Genomic DNA, 22,670 nt, shown 5'->3' with positions numbered 1-22,670 from the left:
CCCGTGACCCGGTGTACGCGACGCGGTACTCCAACAGCGATCCATAACTAGCGATCAGTCCCCCCAGGTGGGGGGGGGGGTAAGTTGAGAGCGCATGAAACCACGTCTAACTTCATCGCTGGCCAAACTGAGAGTCATTGAAGATAACTTCATGAAACTTTCTATACATTACTCTTGTGTTCTAGTAGTGTCATTTGCTATGGGGGAGTTTTCGTTTTGGATATGAATACATATCCCCCCCCATGATATTTTAAGTACCAGTGGATAAGCTGGGTGCCCCATTTATTATTCAGTTATCTATCTGTTTATAATGGACTGGGTTCTAACTGACAAGTAAGAATATTATGTGTGTTCTTACCTACAGATTTGCGTTCCAGTACAACCCTGCTCTACAGCCGAGAGCGATCATCGTGTTCGGGTGTATCAGCAAGTCTGTGACGGACTCCGAGGTCAAACAGCTACTGAAGATCATGATGAAGGTGAGTCTGACACAGAGACTGATGTCTAACGCCAGATTCTAGCAGCTCAGGGGTGCAGAAATGGAAAATATTTTATTAGCCAGCCGGACCAAAATCAACTAAAATTTACTAGCTCGCCAAAATCTTTACTAGTCCACAAGATCTTGATTAAAAATCAATAATTTTTTTAATATTCTTGAATGTTTTTCACATTTCTTTCATATAGATTTCCAAAATTCAGGTGACATCCCGCAAATATTTAACAGTTTAATCTATTCAAAACATACCGGCAACATAATTTGAATGTAAACAAACCATTTCTAGGAATTATTGACCTTTAACCGACACTGTTTTAGGAAGTCCAGTGGTATCATCGATGTGGTACATTTATTGTGTATTTCATCAGCATTCTGAACCGTTTGTTTAAATGGTTTGGAATTAGTCACAAAAAGGTAGATCGCCCATCAGACTGGTAGTTGCATTTTTTTAACTCTTCTGTCAGAAGATTTACTCACATTTGGCAAGCGAGAGAGTACTTTCTGCACCCCTGCAGCTTATTTACCCATCTGGAGGACTGGTGTATTCTTTGTTCAACTACTTTGCCCTAAATGCATGACTCGTGTCATTTTATGATTTTGGGTGGTGGGGTTTTTTATTTTTTAGATAAATAATATCTTAAATCTTAATGCATTAGCTAAAATGGTTATGCCTGTTATCTATTTTATTTCATGGTGGTACATTATGCCTGTGATATCTTTTATTACATGGTGGTTAAAGTTAAAGTTTGTTTTGTTTATCAACACCAATAGAGAACATTGCACTTTACCACTGGGGGTAATCGAAGTCATCATCATAAAAAAGAGCTCGACAGTATTTTCATTCATCTGGTGGGTATTTTTGTGTTGAATCACTTTGCCCAGTATGTCTGACTTCTATCATTAACATACCCCCAAAAATAGCTTTTTAGTATTTTCACTCATTACTATAGGTGGAAGATTTTTGTTTTTCATATGTCATTGCTAGATTTAAAAAAAAAAAAAGTTTTTAGATAATATTACTTATGAAAAGGCTGTATCAGTGATATTTTTTACCTGTGATAATATATGTTACCTTAAACAGTGTTTTGAGGGGTTGGGTTTTTTTTCCCCAATAAAATAAATAAAAATAACATCCTATCATTAGAAGATAAAAGTAAAACAATAATTGTGTAAAGCTTTCAAATAATTATTTTTCCAATTTTTCACTTTTATTTAACATTTCACTTAAGTGCTGTTACATTGATGGAACTAAGATAACTTTGCTTGTTGGATACATTCCTTTGGTTGGCTATTCTAATGATGAAAAAACGCAGCTGCTCTCAAGACATATTTTGATTTAAATTAGAGAATAGCACCGCAAAATATACATCGTTTTGTCCATATTAAATATTTGTTTTAAAAAGAAGAAAATACATTAAACTGCTTCATAGTTGTGGTTAGAACCTTTTTTTTTTGTATTTATGGTCTCAAACATTGTTTTCAAGTTTGATCATGCTGCAATTCCAGAAAATCATTTTTGTATATGCTGTCTAAATTAACTGCTCTATGTGTATCTGTCTGCCAGGGGAGACCACCCTACTCTTTGACTTTCACTCACGCCTGTACATTGCCGAGTTTTGGCGAGAAGTCTGAAAATCTGCAAGATCAAGCTGGATTGAGGAGGGCACAACCAGCTTGTATGGAGGTCAGTAGCCAGAGGGTAGCAGTGGCAGATCTGGGGTGGGGTTTCAGTTTTCCATGGCTCACCCCACTCTGATGGTGTAGCAGTGGTAGATCTGGGGGTGGGTTTACAATGTGCCATGGCTCACCCACTCCGTGTTGGTGAAATTAGTGGCAGATCTAGGGGTGGGTTTGCAGTGTGCAATGGCTCATGCCCACTGATTGTGTAGCAGTGGCAGGTTTAGGGGGTGGGGGGTTGCAATGTGGCATGACTAATGCCCACTCTGTGTTGATGTACTGCTGAAAGATCTAGGGGTGGGTTTGCAATGTGCCATTGCTCATGCCCACTCTGTGTTGATGTACCAGTGGCAGATCTAGGGGTGAGATTACTGTGTGCCATGACTCATGCCCACTCTGTGCTGGTGTACCAGTAGCAGATCTAGGGGTGGGTTTGTAGTGAGTTACGGGTCATGCACACTGTGTTGATGTACCAGTGGAAGATCTAGGGTTAGGTGTATAGTGTGTCATGGCCCATGCCCACTCTGTGGCAGATCTGTGGGGTTGTAGTGAGCCATGGCTGACCCCACCCACACTGTGATGAAGCAGCACTGACAGATCTAAAACATGCGATTTCCCAGTGGGCCTCGGCTCGCCCCACCTTTTGATGGTGTAGCAGTGGCAGATTAGGGGTGGGGTTGCATTGTGCCATGGTTCGCCCCACCCCACTTTAAAATGGCATTGCAGTGGCAGATCTAGAAGGGGTTGAAGTTTGCCTTGGTTCATCCGACCCCACTCTGACATGATGTAGCAGTGGCAGTTTCAGGAGTGAGTTGCTGGGAGCCATGCTTGTCCCCTGTCTGTGAAAATATAGCAGATCTAGAAGTAGTGGGGTCCCAGTGGGCCTTGGCTCACCCTCTCTTGTCACTGTATACCAGAGGCAGTTCCAAGTCAGAGGAGGGGGGGGGGTCCATGTAAGTCTTGATCTAGAAGTAGTGGGGTCCCAGTGGGCCTTGGCTCACCCTCTCTTGTCACTGTATACCAGAGGCAGTTCCAAGTCAGAGGAGGGGGGGGGGGGGGTCCATGTAAGTCTTGATCTAGAAGTAGTGGGGTCCCAGTGGGCCTTGGCTCACCCTCTCTTGTCACTGTATACCAGAGGCAGTTCCAAGTCAGAGGAGAGGGGGGGGGGGGTCCATGTAAGTCTTGATCTAGAAGTAGTGGGGTCCCAGTGGGCCTTGGCTCACCCTCTCTTGTCACTGTATACCAGAGGCAGTTCCAAGTCAGAGGAGGGGGGGGGGGTCCATGTAAGTCTTGATCTAGAAGTAGTGGGGTCCCAGTGGGCCTTGGCTCACCCTCTCTTGTCACTGTATACCAGAGGCAGTTCTTGATCAAGTCACCCTCTCTTGTCACTGTATACCAGAGGCAGTTCCAAGTCAGGGGGGGGGGGGGGGTCCATGTAAGTCTTGATCTAGAAGTAGTGGGGTCCCAGTGGGCCTTGGCTCACCCTCTCTTGTCACTGTATACCAGAGGCAGTTCCAAGTCAGAGGAGAGGGGGGGGGGGGGGGTCCATGTAAGTCTTGATCTAGAAGTAGTGGGGTCCCAGTGGGCCTTGGCTCACCCTCTCTTGTCACTGTATACCAGAGGCAGTTCCAAGTCAGAGTCAGAGGAGAGGGGGGGGGGGGGGGTCCATGTAAGTCTTGATCTAGAAGTAGTGGGGTCCCAGTGGGCCTTGGCTCACCCTCTCTTGTCACTGTATACCAGAGGCAGTTCCAAGTCAGAGGAGGGGGGGGGGGGTCCATGTAAGTCTTGATCTAGAAGTAGTGGGGTCCCAGTGGGCCTTGGCTCACCCTCTCTTGTCACTGTATACCAGAGGCAGTTCCAAGTCAGAGGAGGAGGGGGGGGGGGGTCCATGTAAGTCTTGATCTAGAAGTAGTGGGGTCCCAGTGGGCCTTGGCTCACCCTCTCTTGTCACTGTATACCAGAGGCAGTTCCAAGTCAGAGGAGGAGGGGGGGGGGGTCCATGTAAGTCTTGATCTAGAAGTAGTGGGGTCCCAGTGGGCCTTGGCTCACCCTCTCTTGTCACTGTATACCAGAGGCAGTTCCAAGTCAGAGGAGGGGGGGGGGGGGGTCCATGTAAGTCTTGATCTAGAAGTAGTGGGGTCCCAGTGGGCCTTGGCTCACCCTCTCTTGTCACTGTATACCAGAGGCAGTTCCAAGTCAGAGGAGGGGGGGGGGGTCCATGTAAGTCTTGATCTAGAAGTAGTGGGGTCCCAGTGGGCCTTGGCTCACCCTCTCTTGTCACTGTATACCAGAGGCAGTTCCAAGTCAGAGGAGGGGGGGGGGTCCATGTAAGTCTTGATCTAGAAGTAGTGGGGTCCCAGTGGGCCTTGGCTCACCCTCTCTTGTCACTGTATACCAGAGGCAGTTCCAAGTTGGAGGAGGGGGGGGGGGTCCATGTAAGTCTTGATCTAGAAGTAGTGGGGTCCCAGTGGGCCTTGGCTCACCCTCTCTTGTCACTGTATACCAGAGGCAGTTCCAAGTCAGAGGAGGGGGGGGGGGGGTCCATGTAAGTCTTGATCTAGAAGTAGTGGGGTCCCAGTGGGCCTTGGCTCACCCTCTCTTGTCACTGTATACCAGAGGCAGTTCCAAGTCAGAGGAGGGGGGGGGGGGGTCCATGTAAGTCTTGATCTAGAAGTAGTGGGGTCCCAGTGGGCCTTGGCTCACCCTCTCTTGTCACTGTATACCAGAGGCAGTTCCAAGTCAGAGGAGGGGGGGGGGTCCATGTAAGTCTTGATCTAGAAGTAGTGGGGTCCCAGTGGGCCTTGGCTCACCCTCTCTTGTCACTGTATACCAGAGGCAGTTCCAAGTCAGAGGAGGAAGGGGGGGGGGGTCCATGTAAGTCTTGATCTAGAAGTAGTGGGGTCCCAGTGGGCCTTGGCTCACCCTCTCTTGTCACTGTATACCAGAGGCAGTTCCAAGTCAGAGGAGGGGGGGGGGGGGTCCATGTAAGTCTTGATCTAGAAGTAGTGGGGTCCCAGTGGGCCTTGGCTCACCCTCTCTTGTCACTGTATACCAGAGGCAGTTCCAAGTCAGAGGAAGGGGGGGGGGGTCCATGTAAGTCTTGATCTAGAAGTAGTGGGGTCCCAGTGGGCCTTGGCTCACCCTCTCTTGTCACTGTATACCAGAGGCAGTTCCAAGTCAGAGGAGGGGGGGGGGGGTCCATGTAAGTCTTGATCTAGAAGTAGTGGGGTCCCAGTGGGCCTTGGCTCACCCTCTCTTGTCACTGTATACCAGAGGCAGTTCCAAGTCAGAGGAGGGGGGGGGGGGGGGGTCCATGTAAGTCTTGATCTAGAAGTAGTGGGGTCCCAGTGGGCCTTGGCTCACCCTCTCTTGTCACTGTATACCAGAGGCAGTTCCAAGTCAGAGGTGGGGGGGGGGGGTCCATGTAAGTCTTGATCTAGAAGTAGTGGGGTCCCAGTGGGCCTTGGCTCACCCTCTCTTGTCACTGTATAACAGTGGCAGTTCCAAGTCAGAGGTGGGGGGTCCATGTAAGTCTTAATATAGAGGTGGTGGGGTCCTATTCATTGAAGGTGTAACCAGAGGGTTGTAACTCATTGCTACCCAAGTCATTGGTTGGGTAACAGTAAGAAAATGCAGGGGGTTAACATGTCAGTGGGACATGGTTCAACCAACCTGGATGTCTGGCCTATTCTTAAAATTGTTGCTTGATCTGCTATTATGTAAGATGGAAGTGACTGTACTCATTTGGGATGTACATTAACAAGGATTCACAAGTACACTTCCTCATATATACGGGTATATGCTAAAAATTAACTTTATGCTTATTATCACAATTTAGGAAATTAATTAAATTCATCTACCTTTTACTAAATATGGTTGTAATAGAATAAGTTGTAGGTTTTCAACATAGGAAGGAAATGTTTTATTTAACGACACACTCGACACATTTTTATTTACGGTTATATGGCGTCGGATTTTCAACATAGATGAATGCAGTTCAGTACATGAAAACTATATAGTATTTAATTTTATTTATGATGCTTTCTCTATCTAGTTTTAAATTTTATTTATGATGCTTTCTCTATCCTAGTGTTTAATTTTATTTATGATACTTTTTCTATCCTAGTGCTTAATTTTGTTTATGATGCTTTCTCTATCTAATTAAATTTTTTATTTATGGTGCTTTCTCTATCCTAGTGTTAATTTTATTTATGATGCTTTCTCTGTCTAGTTTAAATTTTTTATTGATGGTGCTTTCTCTATCCTAGTGTTAATTTTATTTATGATATCCTGATAATGCCTCGGAGTTAACGCCACGATCCCTTGACTTTATTATGTATTTTAAAATCATATATAGACTACGTGTTTTTTCATTGTTGCTTTCTTTTTCTTTTTCTTTTTTTCCTACTTTTGAAAGGGCAGTGATAAATTATAAGCATTTAAAGGGAGAAATGCATTATTTTTGTGTTTGAATTATGTTCTTGTAAGTAGAGTAATTTAATTGAGTAAATGGCATAGTCATTGTACACAATTACTGTTTCATTGTTTATTTTTTAACCTTTACTTTATTCATTCATTCACTCATTCATCATTTATTTTATTTTATTTTATGTTTTATTTATTTTATTTTATTTTATTTCATATTTTATTTTATTTCATTCTATTTCATATATATATTTATTTATGGGATTTAAAAAAAGAAGAAGATGTATTTATTTATATTATTATTACAGTTAGGAGATAACCATATGGATTTTTTAGATTTGCACGTGTTATTGTCTATTTGATCCCGCATATGTAATTTTTGACTGAAGGCATTAGCCTGAGGTCAAAAATGAAACATTTGCGGGATAATAAAAACATTATAAAATAAAACATAAAAATAAAACATTATAAAATAAAACATTTACTTGTTTCTGCAGGCCCTGGAGTCGTACACTGATCTGACCTTGATTGAAGCAGTTGTCATGTGCCTAACGAGACTGCAGCCTTTGCTCAAACCAGTGAGTTACAGGAATTATTTATCTTTTCGTTTGATTTAAAAACATTTGATAAAATTGTTTATATTGGTGTTAATCAGTCAATTCATTCATAAAACTTACTTTTGTTTGACACCCGATAGCAAATGTATTTTTGTGTGTGCTGAGGGTGGTCATTAAGCATTCATTAATTTTTATGGTTGGATTAGAGAGTCAAGTCATGCACTCAGTACATTTTGTGACTCACAGTTTTTCAAAGAAAACGGTTCATGCTGACTTTGAAAAGTCAATCATTTTAAGGGTGATTCTTAAAAGATGTTTCAATTTCGATCTGCTTGATTGCTTGAGGTGCTTTGGTTTGTAGGATCGAATCCCATTTGTGGTTCCATTTTTTCCTTGTATTGTAACCAATGCCCTAAGACTTGTATATCAAAAAGGCCTTGGTTTGTGCTGTCTTGACTTAGGAAAATGCATATAAAAGAACACTTGCAACTATTGGAAAATGTTAAGGGTTTCCTCTGAAGACTATGTTAGAATTATCATGTGTTTGGGGTCAAATGGTCATTGATTAATTAATAATATATAAGTGTACTCTAGTGTCCTAAGACTGGTAAAACAAAGGCTGTGGTGTGTGCTGTCCTGTCATGGGAAATTGCATATAAAAGAACTCTTGCTACTAATGGAAAAATGTTGCAAGTTTTCTATGAAGACTATGTTAGAATTATCAATACACAAGAAAGAAACTTTCTTCAGGAATCACCTATCCATGTTTAATAGCTTTAAGAAATATTATTTATACATAATGCTTCAAGAATCACATATGCATAGTCAGCTAATAATTTTAGGAATCACTTATCCATACTTAACTAGTCTTTTGGATATGTTAATATGCATAATTTGCATCTTCCTCTATGTTTCAGATATCAACTATCTAGCATATTTAATTTTTTTTATTATTGTTTTGTTTTTTACCATTATTATTATTATTATTATTATTATTATTATTTAAAAATGTTTCAGGAATCAACTATCTAGCATATTTAATTTTTTTTATTATTGTTTTGTTTTTTTACCATTATTATTATTATTATTATTATTATTTAAAAATGTTTCAGGAATCAACTATCTAGCATATTTTATTTTTATTATTATATATTTTTTTTACCATCATTATTATTATTGTTGTTATTATTATTATTTAATACTTTACATATACTATTGTACATGCTATGTGTGTGTGTGTGTGTTTCAGGAGTCTCCTATCCACAAGTTTCTGTTCTGGGTTGCGATCTCGGTTTTACAGTTAGATGAAGTGTCTTTGTATGCTGCCGGCCTCGCCCTCATTGAGCAGAATCTCCACACACTCGACAACATGGGACTCTTCGACAAAGTGGTACGCCATCTCTAACCATTCTGTTAAATATATATTCAGGGAAGTTGTAAGAATTTTGTAGTTTGTCAAACACTAATTAACAGGGATCATTTTAATACGCCAATCTATGATGGGCCATGTTATGGTATGGCATTGTCCGTCCATCCGTCTGTTAACCTTTTCTTGTCTGGACCATATCATGCATACAGATGCATACAGGACCATCAAAAACCTCACATGTAGGAACAACTTGGATGATGGTGTATCGCATACTATTACTAGGTCACTGTGACCTACTTTTCACGGTCTTCATGACATTAAATCCTTGTCCGGACCACATCTTGCATACAGGACCATTGAACCTAACATGTAAGAACAACATGGGATGATGGTGTGTCGCATACTATTACTAGGTCACTGTGACCTACTTTTCACAGTCTACTGCACGTAACAGTAAATACATGTCTGGACCATATCTTGCATACAGATACATACAGGTCCATCAAACCACATGTTGGAACAATTTGGGATGGCAGTTGGTCCAAAACAAACTGTTCATCCGTCCCATTGCAAAAATTTCACTTAATTAGACTGGAATCGTACCCGTAACTTATTCATCAAACTCCTGATGGGCGTATCATGTACCATATAACCGGAAATTTCCGTGGTCTTAATTTTTCGTGGTTTGGGGTATAAAAACATTTCAAGGTTTCTTATTTTCGTCGTTTGCCAAATCTAAATTTAAAGTGATTTTATTTTCGAGTTTTAGCAAGTCTAGTTGCGAGAATACTTGCTATTGTTTATTAAAGTTTCACCTCGGCTGCCAGTTGTTCGATACCACCGACGTGTAAAGTTAAACAATAGAACAGTCACCTGTAGCCTAAATGGCCACTGTGATACCCAGTATGCTATTCGACAGACAACTGATCACAGTCTTTGATTTTGTGTAAAGCCAATTACAACGTATGTGTGAACAAACCACTTAAGGGCGCCATGAAGTCTGAGTTTACCACATGGTATTCAAAGCAGGTTTCCCTGGCTATGAAAGACGGCGAAGTTGTAACAGACATCAAGATCGAAATGCGTACTTTGGCGATAAAACCAATTCATGCAAGGTGGATTATGAAAGTTATGGCAGAATTAAAAATACGCCAGGAAATGTTGAAATCTGCATTCATCCACCCCAGAATCACTGATGCAGTGCGGGCGGACATTGACAAAAACAATATAAGAAATTTAAAAATATTTCATTATATTCTACAAACAGTGAGATTCACGTAATAACTTTTTTTAAATTCTAACTTGTTGTCTTGACTATACTATTCTCTTGTCGTATCCGGTGGACTGCGCATGACAGGAAATAAATTGTTCCGGTAAATTGTAAGTGTGTTATGGTTTTCACAATAAATATTTCAGATAGAATTTGTTGATTTTTTCAAATATTTTCAAGGATTTATATTTTCGATGCTGTCTACTTACCTTCGAAACCCACGAAAATAAAAATCCTCGAAAATTTCCGTTTATACGGTACCTCACTGGTACTCTTGTTTCATTATTGTATCATGATTTGCTACGTAAGTTTCAAATTCACTACACAATTTTACTTCAGTGGTGAAGTAATGATACCATTTGATTTAAAGCTGTTATTGTACTCTTGTTTCATTATTGTATCATGATTTGCTACGTAAGTTTTAAATTCACTACACAATTTTACTTCAGTGGTGAAGTAATGATACCATTTGATTTAAAACTGTTATTTCTTACTTTGCTTGACGCCCATAGCTGATGTGTATTTTTGTGCTGGTCTGTCATTAAACATTCATTTATTCATTCATTCATTCATTCATTCATTCATTCATTCATTCATTCATTCATTCATTCATTCATTCATTCATTCACTCACTCATTGTGCTCCTGCCTTGTGTTTCAGTCTCTTGAGAAGTGTATAATGGAGACGCGTGAACCACTGGAGTGGCACTTCAAGCAGCTCGACCACTATGTCGGCCTGAGCTTCACGACAAACTTCAACTTTGCCCTCGTTGGCCACCTCTTGAAGGGATTCCGACATCCATCGCCGACCACGGTGTCGCGAACCATCCGCGTTCTACACCAGCTGCTGAGCATCACCGTGAAGCCAACAGGGAGGGACAAGTTCGAGGTCACAACCCAGACTGTCGCCTATCTAGCAGGTGGGAGGATTATTCTTATTAACAATTGTTTCAGAATAGATCACATGGAGCACCAACATATTGATTTGCTTGGGAAGTGTGGAATTTTGTTGCCTTTTGTGTATTTCATGTAAATAAAATTTTATTTTACGACTGGTGCAGTGGGGATATTAAAAGAAATTGCCTCCTACTCACACTCGCCTACACCAATGTGATCATTTCTGGTCCTTACAAATGTGCCTGTAATGCATGATGCTCGTTTGTTTTCTTTAACAACACTACTGGAGCACATTGATTTATTAATCATCGGCTGTTGGATGTCAAACATTAGCAGCACAGGATCTTTTTCTGTGCATTTTACCACAGACAGGGCACAGCCACTGGTATGCCAGTCATTGGGCACTGGTTGTAAAGGGAAAAACCCATTCAGATAATGGGTCCACTAAGGAGGTTGATCCTGCGATCAAAGCACCTTAGTCTAGCACTCTACTGACTGACGCAGTAATAGCTCAACAAGAATGTTGAGGTTTTGAATTGAATAAGATATTTTAAAGGCATATTAAATCCTGACTTTTAAATATGCAGATTTCAATGAATTGAAATAAAATTCCACCTTTTTCTGGAATTTATTGGGTTTTAGTGCTGCCCAGTAGTAGTTCCTGCCTGTGATGAAAAGTTCACAGAGATCCCAGCTTTTAAAGATTTCATTAAATTGCATAGTCAACATGTCTAAAAGTAATCCATTCTTTTAAAGATTTTAGTAAATTACGTAGTCAACATGTTATAACAATCATTACTTTTTCATTCCACGTTCAGCCCTGGTGTCTGTATCGGAGGAGGTTCGCAGTCGCTGCCACCTGAAGCACCGTCCCGCTAACTACATGATCTCAGAATCTCCGTCATCCGACAGTCTGATTGCCGAACTCAACTCGCAGGGGACGTCGGCATCAGCCCCTGTGTCGGTGTTGTCGGTGTCAATACCATCCACACAGGGTCCCCTTCTCCCTGTCGCCACGCCCCTCGCTCGGCGACAGAAGAGCTGTGACCTGCTCGATCAGACTGCCATAGCCATGGCCAGGATGCAGAAAAATACACAACTCTCACATAGTCAGGTATGAGGAGGAGATTTTCTCATGGACATAGCTATAGTCCATCCCACAGGGACTTCTTTTTTTCATGCTATGGAATTGACTCCAGATTATTTATTTCTGAGCTGATTGATTTCTAAATTAGACACGAAAATAGTATTTTCTTGTTATTTCCAAAACTTTTCTTCTTACGTCAAACAAAACTGAAATAATTTATGAAAAACATTTTTGTAGGAGGATGGGATAGACTATAGTGTTGAAGATGGGTGGAGGGTAGGAGATTTAGGCATGACAAAAATCAGATCTCTGGCACTCACCAAATTCGCCAGTTGCGAATTTTAAAAACAATTGGTGAATTTTATTTTTATTTGATGAAATAATTTCATCTAATAATTGATATTTTGTTACAAAATAACTGGGTTTCAGCATTTTTTGAAGTTTAATAGATAATTTGACAAAATGTTCTGGTTGCACAGAGTTAACCCTGGTACAGTAATATGTGGGATTTACTCAAAATGCCACTTTTTTGTATGTTTCCACCACCACCACCCTCAATAGGGACAGCCCTATGTTGTGACAAGTGGCACATATTATTTATAGCTGCCTTTTAGAGCTGGTTATAATAAAATGATGCAGAGAATGGCCCATTTGTGTGAATCATCATTATAGAAGTGAGGACAATAAGTTAATTTGTTTTAAGAATAAGACAAACAGAATTTCTACCTGAAGGCATGAAATTTTATGTTAACAACAAATTAATAGGCTGTTAACGCAACTTTAACCACCCGTTTCCTGCCGTTGACGTGTATACACGTCAAGCGTCATCACAATGACGTCACTTTGCATTATTTTCATTTAAAAATCGTTTTCTAAATTAATTGTTGACATTTTTGTCAAATACAAAGTAAGAAAATGTCAATAAATAGTCTTAGAATGACATATCCAAATATTTGCTAAATTGTTGTTGTACATCTTATGGGTTTTTTTTAAAACAAAAAATACCCGTCAAATGGCGCGTGCTATTGTTTGTTATTGTTTCTTGTTTTTTGGTAGCGGTTTCTTTTATCTCTACAAAGTTGTCATAATATACTATTATATATGAACTACATTATGACAGTTGCATTAAAATAGAACAAGTATCACTTTTAATGCCTAAAAAAAGTTGCAAACACAATCAAATAGTTGTAATCCGATGGCATAAACAGTCATCGAAAAGCGCCATTTCCCTATTTCTATTTATAAACAACAGGTCATGTGACAGCACATTTCCCGCCATACAATTTGACAGCAGTAGTATACATTGCTTGCATGTGCTGCTAACTGTTTTCATTAATAATTACAACGTGGTTACTTATACTACAGCAGACGATATTCTAACTAGCTACATGTATGTTTGCTTGAACAGTTACGTCGACTATATGATCGAATACGTACATGTGCTCGGTGTTCGTCGTTGTTTTGTTGTGTGTTGTTTTTCTGCCAGTTTTTCCTTTTTCCTTTTCAACATGACATATTACATTCACATTGGTATTAATCACTACTGAGTGGATATATATTTGTTTTCATTTTTTAAAAATGAATTACAAACGATAGGTTAAGAATATCTTCTGAACTAGTCTGGGGAATACCTTGACCTACATTGTTTTCAATAACCAATCACAAAACATTCTCGTTGCGTGTCACACATAATTATGTGGCGCCACCGGTTTTTTGTTTTATTATTGAAATAGATTAAAGCATGTACTATACTGTACCAGTCGCGGATCCAAGGATTGTGTGTGTGTGGGGGGGGGGGGGGGGGGGGGCGCCGTGCATGGCTTTTTATGAATAAGTTAGCGTATATAAGCAGTGAATGTTTTGTAATTATGTTTGTATGGTGGATGACAATTTTTAAAAAATCAGGCATGTATGCTGGGATTTTAGGTAGGGGCATCTGGAGAGCAAACTTTATAAGGGATATGTATTGAATTTGGTTTTGGTTTTTTAATCTGCTCGAGCAGGGACCGGGGGGGGTGGGGGGGGGGGGGGAGTAATAGAGATAGTATACATATTTTTAGTGTCTATGTAATGTTGGACACAATGTTTACAAATATGCGTTGATGGTAGTATACCCGGTATGTGCATTTGACCCTATTATTCAAAAACAAAATTGGCTGTCTACTTAATTCTTTTTCTAAATCTAGTAGTATGGTTAATAGATCACACCATAGACTTAAATTAAAAGCAAAATATTAATTTTAAATTAAAGTTTTCATAATTATTAATAAAAAATGGTATATTGAAAGTTGCAGCTGTTGCCATGGTAACATAAATAATATAACTGACTATAAAATGTTAGTGTTATGTAGGTGGATATTCTTAGTATATATGTGTATAATTTCATGCTGAAATGTCAACTGATTTTAATAATATTACCAGAAATGTATAATAGTTAATGTTGGAAATTATGTTCATAATTTACCAAAATGTGTTTATAGCCGAATGCGCATCTGACCCTATTTTTCAGAAAAAACACGGTTGTCAACTTAATTTTTTCTTTACATCAAGCAGTATGGTTAATAAATCACAGCATAGACTTAAATTAAAAGAAAAATATTAGTTTTTAATTAAAGGTTTTTTTAATTATTAATGAAAATATGGTATATTGAAATTTGCAGCTGTTGCCATGGTAACATATATAATATAACTGACTATAAAATGTTAGCGTTACATAGGTGGATCATTATGGTATATATGGGTGTAATTTCATGTTAAAATGCCCAATGATGTTAATAAAATTACTAGAAATGTAGAACAGGTGAAAATTCTTTAAATTTAGCAAAAAGAATGCTGCAGGATAAGGGTTAAAATAATGCCAATGTACATGGGGACCAACACCATTATAAATACTGTCAAGTTAGTAAAAGAACCTGTATCTATATTTTTGAAGTATTTAATTTTAACAGAAAACTTTGTGGCATGGGATATTTCTTTATCCATAATTTCACTTTTCATTTGTCAAAAGCAAACATGCAATATATTGAGCATTATTAGTGATTAAATGTTACAATTAAAAGATTTAACAAACTTAATTTTAGCTATTAGTTGTAATGTCTTTAAAGATTTTCAAACAATTTTTAACCTTAATTTCAGTGTCTGTGAATAACATTCCCTCAGTCATTAAAGATTTCACTCCTTGGTTTTTGCAGCAGGTTAACAGTCCCAAGGTTTGGAGAAGCCTTGACTGTGAGCCGAACGCGCGACCACCTCTGTGCAAAACACGCAGTAGCTCCATGCCGACCCCTGGAACCAAGAAGATGGACCCCAACACATCGGTGCTGCCAGTGCCGCGGAGTGGCCGCAGTTCCGTGTCAAACGAGAACAACGTCCTGCTGGATCCAGACATTCTCGTCGATTATCCAACACAGGCCCTCGTTCTCACTGTGCTGGTGAGATGGTGTTTTTCTCTTTTATAGGACTACAGTGAAAGCCCTCAAAATCGGACACAATATAAACTGCAGGAAACATTTTATTCAGTATCACGTTGTGATTCACTACACAAGTTTCAAAGATCACTACACAATTTTAAAACTGGAATTCCTTCACAACTGGAAGTTTTTCAAAGTCCCTTTTTAAATATTAATACAGCACAACATTTCTAAACCAGATACCCCATAAAACCGGACTTTTTACATGGTCTGGTTGGTATCCAGTTTAAAGGGTTTTCACAATATAGGGTTTTTTCATTATATTTAACCCGACCTCTCACAGTGCGCAGTTTCCAGATCCTGGTGTACAATTTTTAGTGTTGTGGTTAAAAAGGTTGTCCATTTTGTTTTGTTGCTAATTGTAAATTACTTTGAATGGATTGCTTAAATTACTTTTTATACTTTACTTCACCTCTTATTAAGTGTAGTTTTCATGGACACTGTTTCATGATACTGTTGAACTCTTCTAAATAGCCCATGACCTGTCATAATAAAATAGGATATCCTTGTTATGTTGGATTAAGCTTCTATGTCTTTAGAATAAAGTAGGATATTTTTGGTATGTTGGATCAAGCATCTGTTTCTTTACAATAAAGTAGGATATCCTTGTTATGTTGGATGAAGCTTCTGCTTCTTTATAATAAAATAGGATATCTTTGGTATGGTGGATCAATTATCTGTTTCTTTACAATAAAGTAGGATATCCTTGTTATGTTGGATGAAGCTTCTGCTTCTTTATAATAAAATAGGATATCCTTGTTATGTTGCATGAAGCTTCTGCTTCTTTACAATAAAGTAGGATATCCTTGGTATGTTGGATCAAGCTTCTGCTTCTTTATAATAAAATAGGATATCTTTGGTATGTTGGATCAAGCATCTGTTTCTTTACAATAAAGTAGGATATCCTTGTTATGTTGGATGAAGCTTCTGCTTCTTTATAATAAAATAGGATATCTTTGGTATGTTGGATCAAGCATCTGTTTCTTTACAATAAAGTAGGATATCCTTGTTATGTTGGATGAAGCTTCTGCTTCTTTATAATAAAATAGGATATCTTTGGTATGGTGGATCAAGCATCTGTTTCTTTACAATAAAGTAGGATATCCTTGTTATGTTGGATGAAGCTTCTGCTTCTTTATAGTAAAGTAGGATATCCTTGTTATGTTGGATGAAGCTTCTGCTTCTTTATAATAAAATAGGATATCTTTGGTATGGTGGATCAAGCATCTGTTTCTTTACAATAAAATAGGATATCCTTGTTATGTTGCATGAAGCTTCTGCTTCTTTATAATAAAATAGGATATCCTTGTTATGTTGGATCAAGCATCTGTTTCTTTATAATAAAATAGGATATCTTTGGTATGGTGGATCAAGCTTTTATTATTAGACCTTAAAGTTCTTCTGTTTATTTTTGCTCGGTTAAAGGCAGTATACAAGCTGTGTATACAAAGGGACAATTTCCTGTGCAGTATGGATAGTGCATATGCTTTTTTAGAAATTACAGGGAGATTCTGTAACAACTGGGAGAATCTGCCATGGTAGCATAAGAAAAATCCATACAAGAGTGATTTTAAATGCACCACTACCATAAACAAATACCGTATATAACGAAATGCCCCTATTCATAAACATTGTATTTATTGTTTTTACTTGACTACGTTTGCCGCAGCCAGAACTGAACCAGAAATCATGCGGCTATTTTAGTTATGGGTATTTTCAGAGTTATTTACTCTTTGAAATTGTTTCTTAAGTATGATCTTTGTGTTAAAAAGTTGTTGTATTTTCATGTGTATAATATATTTTATTTTAAGGCCACCTTGGTGCGTAACACAACTGATGAGAATGAAGCACGCATAATATATGAGTATTTGGCAGAAGCATCTGTCGTTTTTCCAAAAGTCTTTCCTGTCATGTAAGTATATATTTGTTTACTCTTCGTGGCTTTTAGCTGGTCATTATTTGAATGAGTTACAATAATTATTATGCTTCTTGATAGTCGGTTAACAGTCTAACAAGAAGGGTCTATAGGTTTCGTCTCCATCTGCATAGTTGACTTTGGTCTCACTACACAGATGTCATCTGCCATTGAAACCCATGTTAAACTGCCCAACTTCAAGCGAAGATTGCCCATAGAATGGGTTCTCGTTGGCACTAACAACATACACCATTGCGAACATACATTATATAAGCATTTATTTTCACTCCAAAATTGAGAACATTTCCGTCTCAGTTTTTTGCTATATGACCGCATCTGGCAGTAGTACTGGTCCGAACAGTTGGTTCATTAACCGATTCACTATATACCCATGTCCCAAAAGGTCGATGCACAATATTACAAAATAACATGGGCAAAATACAGCCAGAAGGCTTACCATTAAACATACATATTGTTTTAATGCTTCACCATTTCCTAGAAGTGAATATGTGAACACTAACATGTGTCACAATTAGGAACTACAGTGGACGTGATGAATGAACTCTCACCCGGAAGTGATCTGTGTAGTGAGACCTTTCATGGGGTTTCCCTGTCGGTGGGCCCATTGGGCTATTTCTCGTTCCAGCACCATGACTGGTATATCAAAGGATGGAAATCTTTTTTTAGCGGGTTTCTCTCTATGACTGTGTCAAAATGACCATATGTTTGACATCCAATAGCCGATGAGTAATAAATCAATGTGCTCTAGTGGTGTCGTTAAACAAAACAAACTTCATGAGGTTTGACAATTTTTTACAAAGTTGTGGCTCTTGAACTTAGGAGAGAATATGAAAATGTATTGGGCCCTGTAGAGGATGTGTATTGCTTAATACTCACTTACTTTCTAAAATAATGAACTCCCTGAGATTGTGTTTTGTTTGCATTCTGGTTTTGACCCTCGCATGTCAACTTTTTTTTTATTATTATTATTATTTCCCATTGTATGACGTCTATTTTTTCCGGGATTTTCTTGCTAGATCATAAAACTGCATTTGGAGCCAAAATTGTCTATATGCTGGCTTGGACCATTAGCTTTCTTTAAGTTCGTTCCATAACAGGTCCTGTTGTTCTGAATAAATAGCAAGCTTGTTTTAAAAATATTTACAGCCAAAATTCAAGCAATAAAAATTGCCTTGGCTATATAAAAAAAATGTAAAGGAAAATATTTAAGGTACCAAGGCAGATGACGAGGACATAAAAAAAAAGCCCTAAATATACCCACCTTTTCTGTGCAGTCCATGAACCCCCCCCCCCCCCCCCCCCCTCCCCACAAAAAACAAGACCCAGCTGCATCCCTGCATCAGTTCCGGAACTTTGTCCAAAGACCAACTTTTTTTTTTCTTCACAGAAGTGAGTTCAAAATCACCTGATTTGTATTATTTAAGGTCATGCTTTGAAGGTCAGTAGATTAACGGTCATTATGTGTGATTTTTGTTTTTTCAGGATAATTTCCTCCATCTCTTTTTTTTTCTCTTCATAGCAATACGAAAATTGACTTAGTCACCTTTGAAGATTTATAAAATATTCTATTCTACTCCCATCACATGTATTAACATAGCCTGAATTAACATGCCTCATTTGTTGTGTTACAGTCACAGTTTGCTGGATGCCAAGATCAACAATGTATTGTCACTGTGTCACGACCAGGCTATACTGAATGCTGTACAGAGCATCATTCAGAACATGATAGCCTGTGAAGACGCCTCACAACAGCAGCTGTCGTATCTTCAAAGTATTGGCTTCGGTGGACTCTGGAGATTCGCAGGAACATTTACTAAGGTACGGCATCTATTTGTTTACATTTACAAGACTAATGCAGGCAGGTATATCAGGAACATAGCTCAGTCTTTGCTATAAACAAGCTCAAGGCGAGCTGAAGACTAATATTCTGAACTGGTGTTAGACATAATCACATGAAGTTTCAAATAAAATGTATTTAAAATTTTACTACACGGCAATCAATTTGTCATTCTCCTAAAACTTTCCAGGTTAGTTTGAAGTGGAGTGGAGTGGAAGTGATCACCCACCTTTCCTGGTGAAGACTAGCAAATGTTTTTGATAACCAGCGAAGATGTATTTGGTCTTACTTGATGTGGGTCCCTAATGATCTTCTGGCATTTATGTCATCAAAGCTAATATATTGCTAAAAATTAAAGATTATTAAATTGCCAAGAGGTATATTTGATAGTATATGAGTACATTACAATGTTATTTTGACAGATTTATTTTACACAAAGCTAATATCTTTTAAAAACAAATAAAGAATATATTACTAAAACAATATTCTTTTATTTTAAATTCATCATTATCAGTATTATTTACATGTATTAAAATAAAGTTAATCTTCAGTTAGAAAGTTGTGCTCAAAATTTTACATCTGGATTAGAAATAATAGAGGTTAGATTATTTTCTTATTAATTCTAGAAATACTTTGTATTTATTTATTTTTTTGTCAAATTTTAAAATTGTTTACCAACTGATTATAGCCATGCCATTTTTACTTGCATATTTTTCCATGTTATCTTTTCATTGCAGTCATCTGGGAGTAGTGATACAGCAGAACTTTTTGTGAACTGTTTAGAAAAAGCCATGATCATGGAATCGTGTCTCCCTGGTGACGACCTTGACATTCTCAATCCGTACCCGAGCTGTCTTGGCATTTCATCGAACCTGAACCTATCGAGTTCCATGTCGAGCCTGAGTGTGGGCAGCATGCACTCTCCCACAGACAAAGACAATGTTGACAAGAGTGCAAACGGTGCCCGCATTCGGCACGTGTCCGCCAACAACATCACCACCAAAAACAGAGCCGGTAGTTTCAAGCAGAAAGAGAAGAAGAAATCCCTGGAACAGTTGGAACCGTGTCAGAACCAGTCCTGACTATAGCGGGATTTTTTACCCATACTAGTGGCTGAAAGAATTCGAATGTTGAGATCTAGATTTTACCAGTTTTAAAAAATATTGAAGAATTCTAGAAAATTCAAAACATTTAGATCTAGCTTTGACAAGTTTTGGAATTGTTGAAGAATTCTAGAAAAACTTGAAAGATTTAGATCTAGCTTTTCCAAGTTTTTGAATTGTTGAAGAATTCTAGAAAATTCTAAACATTTAGATCTAGCTTTGACAAGTTTTGGAATTATTGAAGAATTCTAGAAAAACTTGAAAGATTTAGATCTAGCTTTTCCAAGTTTTTGAATTGTTGAAGAATTCTAGAAAATTCAAAACATTTAGATCTAGCTTTTACAAGTTTTTGAATTATTGAAGAATTCTGGAAAATTCTAAAAATTTAGAGCTAGCTTTTACAAATTTTACAAACATTGAATTCTAGAAAGTGGATGTCGGAGGAATTTTAACCTTTATGTTTTGTGTTTCTCTTTATGTTGAGTTTTGAAAGGCAGGCCTTTTTTGTGTTAATTAAAAGAAAATGAGAGAACATTTTATGATCATAAAGAATAAACATTTTCCATTGTATAGCCCACACAGAATGGGTTTATTTTTTGTTTTTTCTCATCAACATATTATTTGTATTTTGAATTGTTATAACATGTTTTAAAACATTTGCGAACCTGTGACTATTTTTTAATGCAGCATTGACCTGTATATCAAAGCTACATGAAATAGAAGTGGAAATTTACTTCCAGAATGTAAAGAATTGCGATAGATGATAAAGTATGTCCACACTCTGTTTGATAGACACAATATGCCTACCATGTTCATAGATATAAAACTACAATCAAAATTTAAATTATCCACTGGTACAGTTGTATAAATAATTATTCACATCATTGAATATGGATTACCCAAACACACATGTTATTGGTTTAAATGATTCCGTTATGTTTTGTATATTTTAGATGTTGCCCAGTTTCAAGTGATACTAAAAAGTATGTGAAAAATTGTAAAACTTGACTGTTATTTTGTATTGTTGATTATTCTTTAGTGTTAAAATTCTATATATGTTATTCAAAAGTAGTTGAAGCATAGGGCAATTGTTTAACCCCAGGGGAGGGGAGTGATCAAAATACCGAGGACCCACAATTGACCTACATCAGCTGAAATGTCACTGATAGAAGACTTTATGATGGGGCAGATTTAGTCTGCTACAATAAAATAATGTTAAATTAGGATTTATAATGAAACAGAATTGGGCTTACCAAGCATGTAACCCAGTTTCAACCCCTGCAATTTAGAAAAATATCTGGCAAAAAAATGTGCTGTGGAAGTTTTTTTTGAATATAGTCGACAGCAAAAATAAAGTGCTATGGAGATTTAAAAACTCCATGGCATTGCCAATCGCTGTGGGCATTTGCAGGGGTTGTGGCTAGCTAGTGTGCTGGATCGTAGACCAGACGTCTGGTTGTAAAATTCCAAGGTTGTGTTTCTGTTTGAAACATAAGACATATCTAGTCTTTTGTGAACTGTGAAGCTGCAACCAAACGTGTGACTCATTCTTAAGATGGTGGTGTTTCATTGCTGGCATCATTCATAGGAATCAAAAGTGTGTGGGGGGAGGGGGAGTTGCAGGGTGTACTTCTGACCCAACTCACAAGGTTTTTGTCTCGCCTTTGTGAAGTGAAATCATAAGATATAAATATTACTTTTCCGATGGCAACAGTATCAACTTTTGCGATAAACTGTAAGTCCTAGGTCAGTAAAACGTGGTTTATAGTTGCACCTATGGATGTTCAGCACAGTGCTCCAAAAATGTTTTTGGTAGGCGAAACTCTTATAGTATTTATACATTACCCCGTCCCCCAGTTGAAAAGTGAATTAATGTGTAACCAGCACCTCCCGTGACACCTGTATCATTTACAGTTGAGATACTCAGAATGAAGAACAAAGTTTTCAGTTGAGAAAATGGGGTGGGACGTAGCCCAGTGGTAAAGCGTTCGCTTTATGCACGGTTGGTTTGGGATCGATCCCCATCGGTGGGACTATTAGGCTATTTCTCGTTCCAGCCAGTGCACCACGACTGGTATATCAAAGGCTGTGGTAGATGCTATCCTGTCTGTGGGAAAGTACATATAAAAGATCCCTTGCTGCATTAGAAAAAAATGTAGTGGGCTTCCTCTGATGACTACGTGTCAGATTTACCCAATGTTTGACATCCAATAGCCAATGATTAATAAATCAATGTGCTCTAATTAAACAAAAACAAACTTTTCAATTGAGAAATGGGTTATCAGCATATATTGGGGCAAATTTACGAAGCCTGTTTTCTTAAACGCAGGTGTTTTAAGCATTGTAAACATTATTATGTAGTTACACGTGTGTAAGACACATGTGTTTTAAGCATTGTAAACATATGTAGTTACACGTGTGTAAGACACAAACAGGTGTTTTAAGCATTGTAAACATATGTAGTTACATGCATATAAGACACACGCAGGTGTTTTAAGCATTGTAAACATATGTAGTTACACGCATGTAAGACACACACAGGTGTTT

The 22,670-nt window shown here is 38.1% G+C and overlaps 1 protein-coding gene across 6 annotated transcripts in view; it reads left to right on the top strand.

Moving 5' to 3' along the window:
- Nucleotides 1-22,202, top strand: part of LOC121367863 (neurofibromin-like) — a 103,554-nt gene extending 81,352 nt beyond the window's left edge. For 3 of the 6 annotated variants that reach the window (XM_041492291.1, XM_041492289.1, XM_041492290.1), the window contains 10 exons: nucleotides 365-479; nucleotides 2,061-2,180; nucleotides 7,096-7,176; nucleotides 8,405-8,545; nucleotides 10,455-10,713; nucleotides 11,509-11,804; nucleotides 14,969-15,208; nucleotides 17,059-17,159; nucleotides 18,815-19,001; nucleotides 19,758-22,202. In XM_041492291.1, the coding sequence (XP_041348225.1) occupies nucleotides 365-479; nucleotides 2,061-2,180; nucleotides 7,096-7,176; nucleotides 8,405-8,545; nucleotides 10,455-10,713; nucleotides 11,509-11,804; nucleotides 14,969-15,208; nucleotides 17,059-17,159; nucleotides 18,815-19,001; nucleotides 19,758-20,102 (1,885 nt within the window). In that variant the 3' untranslated portion in view covers nucleotides 20,103-22,202. Of the gene's footprint in view, nucleotides 1-364; nucleotides 480-2,060; nucleotides 2,181-7,095; nucleotides 7,177-8,404; nucleotides 8,546-10,454; nucleotides 10,714-11,508; nucleotides 11,805-14,968; nucleotides 15,209-17,058; nucleotides 17,160-18,814; nucleotides 19,002-19,210; nucleotides 19,315-19,757 lie in introns of all 6 variants that reach the window. The other 3 variants (XM_041492292.1, XM_041492293.1, XR_005957440.1) reach the window with 2 other exon arrangements.
- The last annotated feature ends 468 nt before the right edge of the window (nucleotides 22,203-22,670 follow it).

The sequence above is a fragment of the Gigantopelta aegis genome, chromosome 3 (assembly GCF_016097555.1).
Source record: "Gigantopelta aegis isolate Gae_Host chromosome 3, Gae_host_genome, whole genome shotgun sequence".
In the NCBI taxonomy this organism is placed as follows: Eukaryota; Metazoa; Mollusca; class Gastropoda; order Neomphalida; family Peltospiridae; genus Gigantopelta; species Gigantopelta aegis.
This window is presented reverse-complemented; position numbering and strand designations above follow the sequence as displayed.